At 42.0% G+C, this 18,187-nt stretch overlaps 1 protein-coding gene across 1 annotated transcript; it reads left to right on the forward strand.

The window, feature by feature from the left end:
• Positions 1 to 8,114: 8,114 nt before the first annotated feature.
• clcc1 (chloride channel CLIC-like 1) lies at positions 8,115 to 16,847 on the forward strand. The gene is made up of 9 exons (XM_021559992.2): positions 8,115 to 8,709; positions 8,906 to 9,013; positions 9,145 to 9,255; positions 9,452 to 9,676; positions 13,620 to 13,760; positions 14,333 to 14,432; positions 14,745 to 14,842; positions 15,281 to 15,427; positions 15,629 to 16,847. Exons 1-9 carry the CDS (start codon positions 8,539 to 8,541, stop codon positions 16,397 to 16,399), a joined length of 1,872 nt encoding a protein of 623 aa, XP_021415667.2. The 5' UTR covers positions 8,115 to 8,538; the 3' UTR covers positions 16,400 to 16,847.
• The last annotated feature ends 1,340 nt before the right edge of the window (positions 16,848 to 18,187 follow it).

The following is an 18,187-nucleotide window of genomic DNA, read 5'->3' on the forward strand; positions in this document are numbered from 1 at the left end:
CCAAGTGAATGATCTGTCAGCCGGAAACCTCTCTCTCCATATATCAGTAAGATCAAACTTTTCCATAAAAAGTATTAAACCCAAATTCTGATTGGTTGGTCTACCTGGGGGCCATCCATCAGTTGAATTATCTATAGTAATGTTAAAGTCCCCTCCTATCAATAATAACGATTTGGGAAATTTAGATAACCAATGAAGTATATGTTTCTCTATAGATTCAAGCAACTCATCATTCTCATGTTTGGTGTTGTACCCGTAGAAGTTTACAGTAATGAGTGTAATGTCATTGTAACTGATCATTCTCATGTTTGGTTTTGTACCCGTAGAAGTTTACAGTAATGAGTGTAATGTCATTGTAACTGATCACAAGACAAATAAAGTGACCAAAGGGTTCACATTCCGAGTGTAGAATATTACCACCAAAGGTATTTGTCATTGTAGTGACACCAGCAGAGCGTTCAGATCCATGGGAAAGCCAAATATCGTTTCCCCACTGTGACCTCCAGAAGTTGGCATCAGCTGAAATTGAGTGACTCTTGAAAAAAGCAAAAATCTGTTCGAAATTGTTTAGCAAATAAAAATAAGGCCTTGCGCTTCACATTGTTTTGTAACCCCCTAGCATTAAGAGAAACTATAGACAAAGACAAAACAACAAAGATTATATAAAAGTATAAACTGTAGTAGGATGAGTCAAAGACGTAGGAGCAGTTAACGTAAACGATAAGGAACCGAGATCTGCACCATTTATGTCAATTTAAAGTGAAAATAGCTTATTCCATAACCTTTGAGCTAGACGTTATCCGGCATTGAAATTCAACTCAACTGAAAATTATGTTCAAGACCAAAGCAGGGGTTCTTGTCGTAAGAGAGACTAAAGACCCTCTTCAGTGTAATCAGGAACTATTCTGAGAAATAAAATAACAAATAATAATTTATATAAAAGGGTACCTACTATTTTAAGTGCAAATGAAAACTGATCATAAAAAAATTGAATAAAAAATGTTTTACATATACACGTTCCTAAGACCTTTTTTGGAAAAAATTACTAATAACTAAATAGAACAATAACCGTGTAAAGTCAGAGCAGACCTGTATGCCCTTTAAAACAGTATCTTAGTTACTGTATACATAAAATAAATACAGCTTTCAATCTTCTTCGTAAGTTTGTAAACAAAATAGGTCTTCTGATCATACAAGAATAAACTATTATATTGAGTATTCCTGAAAAATAGTCACCTGATGCTTGTTAGGTAAACAACATAAGGAAAATGAGAATACTATGGCTGAAACCATGAACCTGTTCCTTCTAGTGAGATTTTAGGGAGGAATATGGATTTCTGAACCGTTGATGAAGCCTCGTCCTCCGACGAAGTAAGCAGCCTTTCCCTCAGTTCATGCTATCTTGATCGTTGGCCACAACTTGTTCCTTCTTTCTATGTACTCCGGGCTGAGATGCTCGGCGAAACGCATACCACAGCTCTGAAGGAAGGTGTTCTTCCTAGCAGCTCTCCAGACAGCATCCCTGTAGAATCTGGTAGTGAATAGGATGATGATACCCCTAGGTCTTGAATCGTTTTGCTGTTGCTTCTTGCCGAACGTCGATGGCATCACCAACTTTGTTCTTCTCTGCAGGCATAACGTCTTGGCAGATGCGGATAGCCTCTCCTCGCACATCTTCATTCTCCACCTCTGGCAAGCCGTAGAGTCTCAGGTTCCATCTTCTTGTGTATTGTTCCAGATAATTGAGACGTCTATGGTAGACATTGTTATTATTTCCCACCCTTTCCACACTTTTTTCAACTTTTGCCACACTCGTTTTCATATCCTTGATTTCACCACATGCAAACTCCACAGTCTTTTTCAAGCCAAAGATAACCATGGTGTTCGCGCCTACCATTTTCTCAATGGCCTCACACCTGGAGTTGATGAGTAAGGAAAGGGTAGCCACGATGTCAGAGTTCATGTTGGGTTTTTTGGAGGGTGGAGATTTGCACGGAGTAACCGGTGAAGAGGGGAATTCGTCATCTTCAACAGCATTCGAAAGCATGATATTATCCATAGGCCAAGCGTAGTTATGACAGTTGTCTATAAGCACGTTTCTCTCTTGTTGATTAGCAATAGAACGGCTAACTTCTTCCTTTCTTTTTTTGTCACGACTTTGCATTGACATGCCGAAATAAATTATCCAATTATTATTCCAGTCACAGGAAAGGTCTTATATCTTGAACAAATAAAAATAGTAATGACTGTAAACTTGTTTTAGTTTTTTTTCACAATCTTTCTGAAGTTTGGTACGGAGCTCGGTAAAAAAGCGTCTGTTCAAGCCGCCATCTTGGCACCTCCCCATAAATCATTCATTCCTTCCTCCCTTGCCCTGCAAGTGTATACTCGTCAGACGTCATGATACGTCATCAAAAGTATCCACTTCATCTGCAAGGCTGAGGGGATAGGGTGTCTTTTAAGTGTTTGGAATGCTATCTATAGAAGACAGCCCTTGGCCGTAAAACCTCGGTACTTGAGTGACGTTTAACATTGTCACATCAGAGTGTACCTTAAATATCCCTTGCCCAAGCGAGGGAGAGTGATGATCGGAGAGGCAACATCCTTGGTAGAAATCTTGAAATTGAGCTTAAAAACAAAGCTATTAATGTACCAGGACTATGGTCCAAACATTTAAAGACACAACCTATCCCCTCAGCCCTCAAATTAAGTGGACACTTCTGATGACGTATCATGACGTCTGACGAGTATACACTTGCAGGGCAAGGGAGGAAGGAATTATTTTTAAATGGACGATCCTTGGCCGGAAATTCGTCACTCGTTCATCCCGCTATGATTGTGTTTTCAGCCACCGGTAGCTTGTTGCTGCTTTATAGGCGCTACAGTCAATTATGAGTGCATGTCTACTTATATTAAATATATAATTATTAATATACGTCTACTGTATGATTGCTAGAAAACGAATTAGTTGTTTAACGTTAGCCTGCCTAGCTGGAACTTCTGAAGACGGAAAATGTTTTATCTACAATTTCCAAAAGATAACCAAACAACAACGTATTTACTTTTTACGAGACGTGTTTGTGCTGTCGTGCATTAGTAGCACAATTTATAACTTATTTTCATTCGTTTATACTTACACTTGTATGTTGACTTCTCCATTGATGTTTTTTTGCTGACTTTTCTTAGCGGATGTACAATCGTTGCGAATTGAATTATGGGGAGTTTCAGGCCACGGAGTGAACATAATTGTACACTTGCAAAGCTGACTAACAACGAGGGCTGAGGGGTTTACGTTGCAAACTTCCCTTGCTTTGTTAATCATTTGGACTGCCCTCCAAAATGGCGATGGGGATTACGCCAAGGGCATAGGGCGAGGGAAAGTGAACGAGGGTGTGTCTTTTAAGTGTGTGGAACGCAACCCTAGTAATCTAACATCTAAAAACACCTGACAGGAGTGCTAGCTAGCTACAGTTACCGATAGCTGGCTAGCTGGTTTTATAGTTTGGTCTCTTATTCCAATAAATTTCAGAATTCCCCAAAATATGTTTCTGAATTTAGCTACGTTTTTATAGGCTCCTCACTACGCGACTAAACCAATTTGCCAATGCTAAAATCAATGTCTTTATATATTTTTTTCGGACATGATGAAAATGCAGCCTTGTTGATAAAATGTCACCCTTTGCGACCAACAGAGTTTGACATGTGACAACAGTTTGCATTGAATTGTGGGTCATATCAACCTCGCAAGTGGCCAAGGTTCTTCACTTTTTTCCCCCTTATAGACAACACGGAAGAGTGTTTTTTTTTTGTATTAGTGAATTTACATTTATGAATATGAAACTTTGCCATTAGCACAATTAGATTTATGAGGTAAAATGCTAGCACATGAATTAAATATATATTTTGTTTTTATATTCAACAAATCAATAGAGAAAGTACATGAGGGAACACAAGTATATATAGATTATAAACAATGGAGAATCGAGCTAGGGGGTACAATATCACATTACAATTACATAAGGACCTTAAGGGACATACATACACTTTCAGTTCTAACAGCTTTTTTTGTTAGTAGAGTATTTAACTGTCTTAAAATACAGTTCAATTTATTGTAGGGTAAGAAAATTAGTTTTTTTGTTTGTAAATTTACATTTGTGTATATGAAATTTGGCCAAAAGAATAATGAAATTAATTACATAAAAATGTTTCTGCTTATTTCTATCGTATGTAAAGAATCCAAGCAGTACATCTCTCCACAATAGTGTAAAATCTTCATAAATGTGTTCAATTATAAATCTACTGATGTCTTGCCACAGTTTCCTTACATGAATACAATGCCAAAAAAGATGCAACACTGTTTCTGGGTGGTCATTACAAAAGGAGTAACTTGAGTTGGTTTTCCTTAATCTTCTTCATATAGTGGTTGGCAGTACAATATTTATGAATAATTTTAAAGGAAACTTCCTTAATTTTGTTAACAAGTAGGTATGTGCCAAGGTTCTTCACTTGCTAAATCGAGGGCCGAGGGGTCAACGTTTGTGAATTTGACCTCCATTTAAGATGACAATCAAACTGCGGCCGTTTTCAACTGGGATTCACCCGAGGGAAAGTGGTTAGCATTAGGGCTAAGGGGGTAAAAAAATAACCTGTTTGGACTGTATCCCCTTTCCCTTCCCTCTTATTTCTATTGCGTTGAAAAAAAGTACTTATACTTAACAAAAATTGAAATGCAACATGTAAAGTGTTGGACCTATGTTTCATGAGCTGAAATAAAAGATCCCAGAAATGTTACATAGCCACAAAAAGCTTATTTCTCTCAAATGTTGTGCACGAATTTGTTTTCATCCCTGTTAGTGAGCATTTCTCATTTGCCAAGATAATCCAGCCGCCTGACAGGTGTGGCATATCAAGAAACGGATTAAAACGCATGATCATTACACAGGTGCACCTTGTGCTGTCTCATGTTTTGACTGCACGACTGTCCACCAGAGCTGTTGCCAGATAATTTAATGTTTAATTCTCTACCATAAGCCACCTACAATGTCGTTTTAGAGAATTTGGCAGTACGTCCAACCGGCGTCACAACAGCAGACCACATGTAGACCACACCAGCAGACCACACCAGCCCAGGACCTTTACATCCGGCTTCTTCACCTGTGGTATCGTCTGAGACCAGCCACCTGGACAGCTGATGAAACTGAGGAGTATTTCTGTCTGTAATAGAGCCCTTTTGTGGGTAAAAAGTGATTGGCTGGGTTTTTCTCCACAGTGGGTGGGCCGATGCCCTCCCAGGCCCACCCATGGCTGCGCCCCAGCCCAGTCATGTGAAATCCATAGATTTGTGTAGTGTTGTGTTCTCTCTTGTTGTTGTGTGTGTTTTGTCCTTTTATTTATACTGTATTTAAAAGAAAATAATAATAATAATCACAGGCCCCCGTCCGCCTTTTGCCTTTTGGTAGGCCGTCATTGTAAATAAACATTTGTTCTTAACTGACTTGCCAAGTTAAATAAAGGCTAAATAAATAAAAAAATCCCTCTGATTCTGCCCAAACTGTAGCAATACATGCTCTCTGTTTCCTGGCAATAATCACACTTTCCTGTTGGATGCTTTCCTATCACATTTAAGGTCTTATTCAACTGGCTGTGTCCCACCCTTAATCTTGTAAATATAGCCTCCTCTGTGGAATGCTCTTCTTTTTTTCTTTTTTACCCCTTTTTCTCCCCAATTTCGTGGTATCCAATTGTTGTAGTAGCTACTATCTTGTCTCATCGCTACAACTCCCGTACGGGATCGGGAGAGACGAAGGTTGAAAGTCATGCGTCCTCCGATACACAACCCAACCAGCCGCACTGCTTCTTAACACAGCCCGCATCCAACCCGGAAGCCAGCAGCACCAATGTGTCGGAGGCTACACCGTGCACCTGGCAACCTTGGTTAGCGCGCACTGCGCCCGGCCCGCCACAGGAGTCGCTGGTGCGTGATGAGACAAGGACATCCCTACCGACCAAGCCCTCCCTAACCCGGACGACGCCAATTGTGCGTCGCCCCACGGACCTCCCGGTCGCGACCGGTTACGACAGAGCCTGGGCGTGAACCCAGGGACTCTGATGTCCCTGGGTTCCCTTAACCACTGTGCCACCCGGGAGGCCCTGAAATACTCTTCTGTCCCTTCCTGCCGTCTTCCCCTCCCGACTTTCCTCTGTACTTGAAATAAATGCCAGCCTTTAGTATCTCTATTCCACTTCTCCTGCCATCTCTGCACCATCACTGTCCATATCAGGCTTTTTGCCTCTGCCTTGCTCATTGAAACTACAACATCAAATCCCCACTACTAAGTGCTTGTTTAGCCAGTACATCAACTACCTCATTCCCCTCCAACCCCACATGGGCTGGGACCCAAGTAAATCTTCTCTGTATACCCATCTGTCTAATCCTGCCATGGGTTTGTAGCACCTCATAAAGCAGGTCTTGTCTGCTACGTGACCTAAAGGACTGGAGACTCATCCACACTGCACATGAATCAGAGCAAATAACTATTCTGTCTGGCTTGACTTCCTCTACCTACTGCAAGGCCAACAGTATGGCCATCAGCTCCGCCGTATATACAGCCATATGATCTGTAATACGTGTCCTGACTGCCACCCCACATTTCTGCACTACAAATGCTGACCAAGTACGTCCTGTCCTTGGAACTGTTGAACCATCTGTGTAAATGGCCACAAAATCCTGATGCAGAGTATCCAGATGTGTCTTAAATCAATCAGATGGATCAACACCCTCCCCACATTTCTGTAGTCTCTCCAACACTTCTAGATCAACTACTAGAGACGGGAGTAGCCATGGATGTGGATTGGTTTTCTCTCGTCAATAGCTATTGAATCAAACATGCCATGACTATGAATATGGTATATCCTGAATCAGGGGTTGATGGAGAACTATCCACACCTTAAAAAATTAAAAAATAAAATAGATTGCGGATTTTTGCCCATCCTCTGATTCAAAATATATAATTTCCATAGGCACATTTTGTCTAAGTGTCATTGAAGATCAAAAGCCGAAGGAAAAACACCCCAAAATGTCAACAAGAAAAGCAGTGGATTTTTGTCCATCCTGCCCCGAGTCAGAATATATCATTTTTGTAGTCATGGCATACTTTGTATAAGAGCTATTGAAGATTGAAAGCCAAAATCTGTGTGGGTGCTCATGCAACTGGGGATCCGAAGTGCCCTGTGAGAGAGAAACATGTTGAGATTGGCAGAGTTCAAGTGCGGCAGAACATTTCCTGTGCTGAGACAGTGAAGAGAGAAGAGGATAGCCCACGGGTGAGTGTGTCGACTGGTAGGACCCCGGTGAGTAGGCCTCGAGAGAGAGAGCGAGGATGAGTTTTAGTAAGGTTGGATTATTTGTGTTTATAGCCATGGTGATCAACTGCACTGTACTGATGGAGCAGAAAACACAGAAGTGTGGTAGTTGCAGCAGCAGAGAAATATTTGGGTGTGAGACATTTTAGTGCAGAAGATCTATAGGAAGTTTTGAGACAAAGGGTTCCATTTTTAAGAAGGTCTTGGATTGTTTAGGGACAAAGTAGTGGGGTGGGTGGTGGGTTTTTGGGGACGGTCAGTGGGTGACTTGCTTTTTGAGCTCCTGTTCCTTTTTTACAATATTAACTGAAAAGTATTGTGGAGCTCCTGCACCTAAATGTGGGGCGGCAGGTAGCCTAGTGGTTAGAGCGTAACCAAAAGGTTCCCAAATCGAATTCCAGAGCTGACAAGGTAAAAATCTGTCGTTCTGCCCCTGAACAAGGCAGTTAACCCATTGTTCCCAGGTAGGCCGTCATTGTAAACAATAATTTATTCATAACTGACTTGCCTAGTTAAATTGTTTTATTTTTTTTATTTCACCTTTATTAAAATATAATAAATAAAAATAACGTTTAAATAAAAAATGTAAACAGTACCAGCACCCACAAAGGGGTACAGCCACCTATTTCAGTCCAAGTCAAGCACTGGGGATAGTGTATAGGTGCAGGGTTAGATGGTGACGCAATTACATTTCTTTCCCTTCACATTTTTTTGTTGTTGCAAAATGTGCAATACGCACTCCGACCTGCGAATGGCAGCAATAAGCAACACGAAGAAGAATCTCACGCAAACTGTCTTCAAAAGTTGGCATTCCTGTGTGTTAGAAAATAGGACGGATTGTCAGTTGCTAGCCTATTTTTAGTACATTATCCATATAGTATATTATTTATGGTAAATTCTATGCTAGTCTGTTAACTAGTTGTTATTTAATTTTCCCGTTGTTGATTTGATAGCAGCTAGCTACAGGAACTAGGTATAGTCTGTTTAGCTAGCCTAACGTTAGCTAACGTAACTGTTGGTCAGTTACACCAGCTCAGAAGAATATGCAGCTATGTTGTCATTGATGTTTATTGCTCTGTTGGATTTATTTAGGGTGTCTGTTTCTGGTGTAAAAGCCCCGAGTTCTCTGTAGTTGGTTAGCTAGCTATTCCATTGGCTAACGTTAGACATTTTAACATGAAGACGTCAACAAGTGCGGTCGTGATGCACATCTTCACTGTTGCTGTATGCAGCCTATTGCTGGTTGCTCAAGGGCAGATGGACGACGACGAATGGCTTGATCCGCATGATATGTTGAACTACGATGCAAGCTCAAAGACCATGAGAAAGCCTGCTCAACCTGCTGAGGTATAGTACAAAACAGCTGTGCAATGCATGTTTCCGTGACATGAGTTAATCATTCTATTGCTTTGTTGGTGTTTTTCCTTTTTCATATTATAACAACTATATGAAACAAAGTCATGAAATGTGAAAATACAGCAAACACTGTCTTGTCTCGTGATATTAATGTTATTGGATAACTAAATGAAAGTAATCTTCACAGCTGAACAATTACCCTAATGTACCCACCAAAAGAAGGGAATACAGCCAGGATTTGGATCAAATGGAAGTAAGGGAGTGCAACAACAAAGTGGAAGGGTTACAAAGAGAGGTTAGTGTTGGAAACGTATCTTCAACATCAAACATTATTTTGGACATCTCAAATGCTTATTCATTAAACAGTGACAAAGTCACTTTTCTGTTTTTTTTTTAAACATTTTTTTTAATTTGTATTTTTTTAAGATTGAAGAGTACAAGAAGAAGATTACACAGGTTGCACAGCAGCCGTCAAGCAACCCAGTGTTCAAGCGATTCCTCACCAAGCTTCTGAAGGAGATTGAAAAAGTTGGCCTGGTACGTTTTTGGTATTCTCTCAACTCATATGAACGCTGACAATCGATGCATCTTATTCTCTTTGTGTAAAACAATTCCCCACGGTGTATTATCCACCTTTTTAAATGTATGTTACCACCTTGGAATGTACTATGCTTTCTCTATGCTAAGTGCATATACGCTTGTTTTGCTATTCCTTTCCTATTCCTTCCACCAGCCCACCGATGTCAAGAATGATATCCACTACGACGCCAAAGTGAAACTGTCTCGGCAAGCGGTGACGGAGATCCGGAAGCTTCTGGAGGGAATGGACACCTGGAGAACGGGGGCTCTGGACAATGCCCTCAGTCAGATCCTGGTGGATCTCAAACCACATGACTACGAGGCCTGGAGATGGCACTTTGAGGACACCTTTGGTGTGGAGATCGACACAGTCATGAAGGTGAGAATGCGTAGCAGAGCTAGGGTTTTGATGCTGAAAACTAAATGGATTTACAACTGCACACACCACGTTTTATGTGGTTTGTCTAAAGCAGGGATGGGCAACTCCAGTTTCAGGGCCAGAGTGGTGTCATTATTTTCCCCCATCCCTGGCAAACAAAGCTGGTTTTAAACCAATTGCATTCGAAACTGAAGATCATGATTAGTTCATTATTGGAGCAAGGTGTGATAGCTTGGGCTGGGGCAAAAGTGACACCAATCAGGTCCCAGAGGACTTGAGTTGCCCATCCCTGTCCTAAATGAATTGATTAGACCGTTTGTAAAGTAGGCTACACAGGCATTGAGGATGAAATAAAATTAAAGCGTGTTTTAACGTGAGGAAATGTCTTTTGACGTTCATACAAGAGAAGACGATAGGCTAGGAGGCAACAGGATATACAAACAAAAGGTCTTTACTTGATCTACTCAATTTGACTCTGGTACGCAATGACTGACTGAGAAGCGCATAAAGCTAAATGGCACATTTGTGTTAATCATTAGTAGTAGAAATAAACCACTACGATTCAGAGCAGTAATTTAAACTCAATTCAAGACAAATGTGGAATTATGTTTTTAGACATTTTTACAAATGAATAAAAAATGAGAACCTGATATGTCTAAGTATTCAAACCCTTTGAGGCAAGCCTAAATATGTTCAGGAGTAAAAATGTGCTTAAGTCACATAAGTTGGACTCATTCTGTGTGCATTAATGGTGTTTAACATGATTTTTGAATTACTAACTCTTCTGTTTCCCACACATACAATTATATGTAAGGTCCCTCAGTCGAGCAGTGAATTTCAAACACAGATTCAACCACAAACACCAGCAAGGTTTTGCAATCATGGCATAAAATTTATACCTGGCAAATGCGGGTAGAGTAAAGTATTGGCGGGTAAGTCTGTCTATTTCACCATACACATTGGCTGTGTATTTCTGGTGTTTTGTTTCATAGCTGATAATTGCACAAAGAAATACGACTCATATATCCCATACTGCCTGGAGAGCTGCACGCTCTGAGTGAAGTGCTGATAGATTCACCATGGTAAAGTTTTTAATTACACTTTGGATGGTGTATCAATACACCCAGTCAGTACAAAGATACAGGCGTCCTTAACTCAGTTGCCGGTGAGGAAGTAAACCACTGTGATTTCACTGTGGCCAATGGTGACTTTAACAGAGTTTAATGGCTGTGATGGGAGAAACTGAGGATGGATCAACATTGTAGTTATGCCACAATACTAACCTAACTGACAGAGTGAAAAGGAAGACAGTACAGAATAAAAATATTCCAAAACATGCATCCTGTTTGCAACAAGACACTAAAGTAAAACTGCAAAAAATGTGGCAAAGCAATTCACTTTTTCTACTGAATACAAAGTGTTATGTTTGAGGCAAATACTGTACAACACATTACTGAGTACCACTCTTCATATTTTCAAGCATAGTGCTGGCTGCATCATGTTATGGGTATGCTTGTAATTGTTAAGGACTGGGCAAAATCCAAGAGGAAAAGCTGGTTCAGTCTGCTTTCCACCAGATACTGGGAGATGAATTCACCTTTCAGCAGGACAATAACCTAAAACACAAGGCCTAATCTACACTGGACTTGCTTACCAAGAAAGACATTGAATGTTCCTGAGTGGTCGAGTTACAGTTTGACTTAAATCTGCTTGAAAATCTATGGCATAACTTGAAAATGGGAAACCAATTTGACGGTGCTTGAAGACATTTGAAAATAATAATGGGCAAGTAATGTACAATCCAAGTGTGCAAAGCTCTTAGACTTACCCAGAAATCTGTAATTGCTTCCAAAGGTGTTAAAAAACAACAACACCTGTATTGTCTCAGGGTTGTGAATACTTACAGTACCAGTCAAGTTTGGACACCTACTCATTCAGGGGTCTTTATTTTTTACTATTTTCTACATTGTAGAATAATAGTGAAGACATCAACCTATGAAATAACACATGGAATCATGTAGTAACCAAAAAAGTGTTAAATAAATCTAAATATATTTAAAATTCTTCAAATAGCCACGCTTTGCCTTGGCAGCGTTGCACACTCTTGGCATTCTCTAAACCAGTTTCACCTGGAATGTTTTTCCAACAGTCTTCCCACATGCTGAGCTGGCTGCTTTTCCTTCACTCTGCGGTTGAACTCATCCCAAACCATCTCAATTGGGTTGAGGTCGGGTGATTTGTGGATGCTAGGTCATCTGATGCAGCACTCCATCACTCTCTCCATCACCAGCGACTCCTGTGGCGGGCTGGGCGCAGTGTGCGCTAGCCAAGGTGGCCAGGTGCACGGTGTTTCCTCCGGCGCATTGGTGCGGCTGGCTTCCGGGTTGGATGCGTGCTGTGTTAAGAAGCAGTGCGGCTTGGTTTGTTTGTGTATCGGAGGAGGCATGACTTTCAACCTTCGTCTCTCCCGAGCCCGTACGGGAGTTGTAGCGATGAGACAAGATAGTTGGTACTACAACAATTGGATACCTTGAAATTGGGGAGAAAAAGGGGTAAAATTCAACAACAAAAAAAAACAAATGATAGTCCCACTAAGCACAAACCAGATGGGATGGCGTATTGCTCAAGAATGGGATACCTAGTCAGTTGGACAACTGAATGCCTACAACTGAAATGTGTCTTCCGCATTTAACCCAACCCCTTTGAATCAGAGAGGTGTGGGGGGCTGCCTTAATCGACATCCACGTCTTTGGCGCCTGGTGGAGAACGACAGATTTTTACCATGTCAACTGATTTAATCCAGCAACCTTTGAGTTACTGGCCCAACGCTCTAACCACTAGGCTAGCTGTGGTAGCCATGCTGGTTAAATTCTAAATAAATTACAGACCGTGTCACCATCACACCACCTCTATGCTCCACTCTGGGAACCACACATGCAGAGATCATCAGTTCACCGATTGGGCGTCTCACAAAGACACGGCAGTTGGAACCAAAAATCTCAAATTTGGACTCATCAGACCAAATGTCCATTGCCTGTGTTTCTTGGCCCAAGCAAGTCTCTTCTTATTGGTGCCCTTTAGTGGTTTCTTTGCAGCAATTTGACCATGAAGGCAAGATTCACAGTCTCTGAACAGTTGATGTCGAGATGTCTGTTACTTGAACTCTGAAGCATTTATTTGGGCTGCAATTTCTGAGGCTGGTAACTCTAATGTACTTATCTTCTGCAGCAGAGGTAACTGTGGGTCTTCCTTTCCAGTGGAGGTCCTAATGAGAGCCAGTTTCATCATAGCGCTTGATGGTTTTTGAGACGGCACTTTCAAAGTTCTTGAAATTGAAAGCCATTGACTGACCTTCATGTCATAATGATGGACTGTTGTTTCTCTTTGCTTATTTGAGCTGTTATTTCCATAATATGGACTTTGTTCTTTTACCAGATAGGGCTGTCTTCTGTATACCACCCCTACCTTGTCTCAAACGCATTAAGAAGGAAAGAAATTCCACAAATTAACTTTTACCAAGGCACACCTGTTAATTGAAATGCTTTCAGGGTGACTACCTCATGAAGCTTGCTGAGAGAATGCAAAGCTGTCATCAAGGCAAAGAGTGGCTACATTGAATATATGTTAAATATATTTTGATAACACTTTTGGTTACGACATGATTCCATTGATTATTTCATTGTATTGATGTCTGGACTATTCTACAATGTAGAAAATAGTAAAACAAAATAAAAACCCTGGAATGAGTAGGTGTCAACTTTTGACTGGTATGTCTATTAGATATTTAATTTTCAGTCAAACATTTTTCTAAAAACATGTTTTCAGTTTGTCATTGTGTAGATGGGTGAGAATCTATTTGAATTCAGGCTGTAACACAGTAAAATGTTGAAGTGGTGTGAATACTTTCTGAAGGTACTGTATTTAAAGGGCATCTCTCTCCCAGGTGTCTGTGTGGGTCTTAATCATAGTGGTCATCATCTGCAGCGAGCTGTGGTCTACAGTCTCTTGGTTTGTCCAGTTCAAGAGAATCTTTGCCATCTGCTTCCTCATCAGTCTGGTCTGGAATTGGTTCTATCTCTACAAGGTAAATTAACACACACACACACTTCCATGCATTTCCACATGCTAATTACCCCTTACTGTCTGGTGACTAAAGTTCAGTAGTAAATTAAAGTAATTATCTGAAAGAATAGGTGCAAAGCTCCTTTACTGCCAGTGGCCATTCTGGCATCCTTCAGTGTAGGGTTTTCCTGACTCCGGATTGGTTCATGTTCTGAGGGTAAAAGTGTAGGCTAAACACTACAATATTCTTTCAGGTCTCTGCAAATAATGTAGTTTTTTTTTGGGGGGGGGGGGGGGGGGGTTATAGCACAGTTATTTCTAAATGCCGTCTCTATTCTTCAAAACTCAGTCAACTGAATTAAGGAACACTACCAAGGAATATCTTGAGAAAAAACACATTTCTTGCCAGGAGAGCTCGACTGTGACTGGTTAGTTGTGATTGGGAGATGAGGGGTTAAAGCAGTCGTAGTACTGGGGTTTTAACTGTGTGTGTGTGGTCCTGGTGGTGGCGGCACTACTGCTAGACCAGCCTCCAGCACACGAATGACACAATGTTAATCCACCATATGTTATTGGATTTTCTCGACCTGTCAGATTGCGTTTGCCGAGCACCAAAACAAAATGGTGAAGATGGAGGGCGTCGACGCAAAATGCACTGGGAGGAAGAAAATTGACTGGTGGGATAATTTGAAGGGTGAGATGTAAAAATAACACGTGAGCATGGCATCACATCTTTACACAGGGGGATCAGATTTGCATCATCTCAGAAATATAAGTGAAGCTACATTTTATTGAATGCATCATGCTTTCGTAATCATTGGTGCATGACTATACAATAAAGTACACATTACTTCTCACTCGTTTCTGGCAAATAATAGAATGCCGTTTTTAAGAAAATAGCTTAATACACATGGTCTTATACATTTTGACAATTTTGTTGCATTAAGTTTACTGCACATCGGTTTGTTGTCGTGAAGCCTACTGTAGTGTACTGCCTGTACCACAGATTGGTACAGAGGTGCCATGACTCTCCAAGACGATCCCTGTAAGATGTACTACGAAGTCCTCATGGTCAACCCCATCCTTCTCGTACCACCAACTAAGGTAACCTATTTTTGGCGACCTGGGAAAGTCCATTTCCATTTAGCCAATTCAGGAAGTAAACTGACATTCCACTTCAAGTTTTCAGTCTACTTCCAGAAATGACTGCATTGAAATAGAATTGACCTAACCCTGTTGACGGCTAACCTATTCAACATGCCAGGACTGTGAGATAGTCACCCATACCTTACTCTTGTCACTCCATTAACAACCATTTGAGTATCCTCAAATGTAAATATTGCCATTTTCACTTATTAAAACTTTGTCTATTTAACAATACAATATCAATCTAATTCGGTGTCTGACTGCAATGTGGGTTTTATTAACTTGAACTACAAATGGAATTGACCCCAACCCCGTTGACAACTAAACTAACTTTTAGCCCATTTCCTGGACCTGTAGAATGCAGTGTGATAATGCATTATCTCTCTGTCTCTGAAGGCTATCACTATGACCATCACCACCTTCTTCACGGAGCCTCTGAAGCACATTGGTCAGGGGATCAGCGAGTTCCTACGAGCCCTCCTCAAGGACCTACCTGTCACCTTGCAGATCCCTGTGCTCATCACCATCGTGCTCTCCATCCTGGTAAGGACACGCGCACACACAAAGAAACACTGTCACAAGGTCTGGGGTCAATTCTGTCAAATCAGGAAGTGAATTGGTGGTAAATTCTTGAACGAGTATTTCTATTTACTTCCTGTGCTGAAATTGAATTGATCCTGACTCACCCAGCAGTCATACTAACTGGTTCCTGCCTGTCCCTGAAGCAGTAAATGTTTTCCTCAGGTCTTCATGTATGGCAGCGCTCAGGCCGCTATCCAGCATGGCATCACCAGACCGCTGCGTGTCGGTGGGCCCAGGGATCCCTCTCCCCCCGCCTTGGATCAGCCCATGCCTGAGGCCCGTCTGAGAGGGACAGACCACAACCCACAGGCAGGGGGGGACGCCCCTCAATACTCCCCTCTCCCGCTTAAACGCCGACTAGGACCAGCAGCCAACCAGGGGGCTCAGGACAGGACCTATGTCGGCCAGAGGAGCCCCCCCCCCAGGGCGCAAAAGGAACCGACCAGGAGGTACGTGGAGACCCTGAGGAACACCGACTGGCGGTACAGCGAGGACAAGATTATCTCAGAGTGTTGGGACGATTTCACTGATGCAGCGGATACCAACCCGCTAACGGTAGAGGGTAATACCAACATCCAGGCAGATATGCAAGAAGAACCAGTTGAAGTTGGATCCACAACAGAAGGCAATGACTCGCAAGAAGTTAAACCCTCTCCAGTGAAAGCTAAAGCCAAACCAGATGAGGATGTGGCATCTGACTCTAAAGGGGCAGCTGATAGCATGGCTGAGCACCAGGCTGAGTATACTGGAGGTCGCGCCAGCCCAGTGCATGCCACTCCAGCAAGTGGTCTCGGGCACGAGCAACATGACAAATTCTTGAAACACGAACCAGAGAGTAATCGTACGCTTCAGACCCACCCTGCTAACGCAGCCAGTGTAGCAGGTTTCATTGACAACAATGAGAGCGTGTCAGTCGCTGCTCAGCTTAAGTAGCACATCCAGTGTAGCAGGTCTGTTAGGCCAATACTTAGAATGAAGCCTAAGCGGTATGCTAATGGATATTGGAAACTGTTTCTGGGTACAGTCAGTAAGCCCCCTGTCCTTGTATGTTAAAATGCCTACCACAGCATTTTACATTGGATGATTCAGATTCTACATAAATTGGTAAATAGTACCTTCTCTTAAATCAGCTAATTCAGTGTTTTTACATTTGTTATCCTAATTTTCTTTTTGCTGTCTCTTTCACATTTTTCTTGCTTTTGTTTGTGTGCCTGGTCAATGTGCATGTACTGTCAACACATAACACCCATGTTTATGAATGACGTATGTGTGTTGTGCAATAATCCTGTCACTGTTTTGTGGCAACTCTCCTTATCTTCTGAAATGATGCAGCATGTAGGCCTAGCCTGTAAAATAAAGACAAGACTAACTAGATAGCCAATTCAACACATATCTTGTAGCCTGGCTAGTTAACTACAGTGCATTTGTAAAGTATTCAAATCCCTTTCCTTTTTTTCCCACACTGTTACATTACAGCCTGTAACGTAATGAATTCATTGTTTTCCTCAAGCTACACCAATACCCCATAGTGACAAAGCTGAAATAACTTATGTAAACAAGTATTCAGACGCTTTGCTATAATACTCAACATTAAGCTCAGGTGCATCCTTGAGATGTTTCAACTTGATCAGAGTCCACCTGTTGTAAATTCAATTGATTGGACATGATTTTGAAAGGCACACCTGTCTATATAAGGTCCCACAGTTGATAGTGCATGTGAAAACCAAGCCATGAGGTTGAAGGAATTGTTCGTAAAGCCCTGAGACAGGATTGTGTCGAGGCACAGATCTGGGGAAAGGTACCAAAAAATGTCTGCAGCATCAAATCAAATGTATATATGTATATATATGTATATGTATATATATAGCCCTTCGTACATCAGCTGATATCTCAAAGTGCTGTACAGAAACCCAGCCTAAAACCCCAAACAGCAAGCAATGCTGGTGTAGAAGCACGACGGCTAGGAAAAACTCCATAGAAAGGCCAAAACCTAGGAAGAAACCTAGAGAGGAACCAGGCTATGTGGGGTGGCCAGTCCTCTTCTGGCTGTGCCGGGTGGAGATTATAACAGAACATGGCCAAGATGTTCAAATGTTCATAAATGACCAGCATGGTCGAATAATAATAAGGCAGAACAGTTGAAACTGGAGCAGCAGCACGGCCAGGTGGACTGGGGACAGCAAGGAGTCATCATGTCAGGTAGTCCTGGGGCATGGTCCTAGGGCTCAGGTCCTCCGAGAGAGAGAGAGAAAGAAAGAGAGGAGAGAATTAGAGAACGCACACTTAGATTCACACAGGACACCGAATAGGACAGGAGAAGTACTCCAGATATAACAAACTGACCCTAGCCCCCCGACACATAAACTACTGCAGTATAAATACTGGAGGCTGAGACAGGAGGGGTCAGGAGACACTGTGGCCCCATCCGAGGACACCCCCGGACAGGGCCAAACAGGAAGGATATAACCCCACCCACTTTGCCAAAGCATAGCCCCCACACCACTAGAGGGATATCTTCAACCACCAACTTACCATCCTGAGACAAGGCTGAGTATAGCCCACAAAGACCTCCGCCACGGCACAACCCAAGGGGGGGGGGGGGGAGGCACCAACCCAGACAGGATGACCACATCAGTGAATCAACCCACTCAGGTGACGCACCCCTTCCAGGGACGGCATGAGTGAGCCCCAGTAAGCCAGTGACTCAGCCCCTGTAATAGG

This window comes from Oncorhynchus mykiss, chromosome 32, assembly GCF_013265735.2.
Source record: "Oncorhynchus mykiss isolate Arlee chromosome 32, USDA_OmykA_1.1, whole genome shotgun sequence".
NCBI classification, from domain to species: Eukaryota; Metazoa; Chordata; class Actinopteri; order Salmoniformes; family Salmonidae; genus Oncorhynchus; species Oncorhynchus mykiss.

What these genes read in the sequence shown, in the direction of transcription:
- clcc1 (XM_021559992.2), top strand. Translation starts at nt 8,539, where the DNA reads ATGAAGACGTCAACAAGTGCGGTCGTGATGCACATCTTCACTGTTGCT. An exon ending in AGCCTGCTCAACCTGCTGAG is followed by an intron (nt 8,710 to 8,905) that starts GTATAGTACAAA and finishes TAATCTTCACAG; the next exon opens with CTGAACAATTACCCTAATGT. An exon ending in TGGAAGGGTTACAAAGAGAG is followed by an intron (nt 9,014 to 9,144) that starts GTTAGTGTTGGA and finishes TATTTTTTTAAG; the next exon opens with ATTGAAGAGTACAAGAAGAA.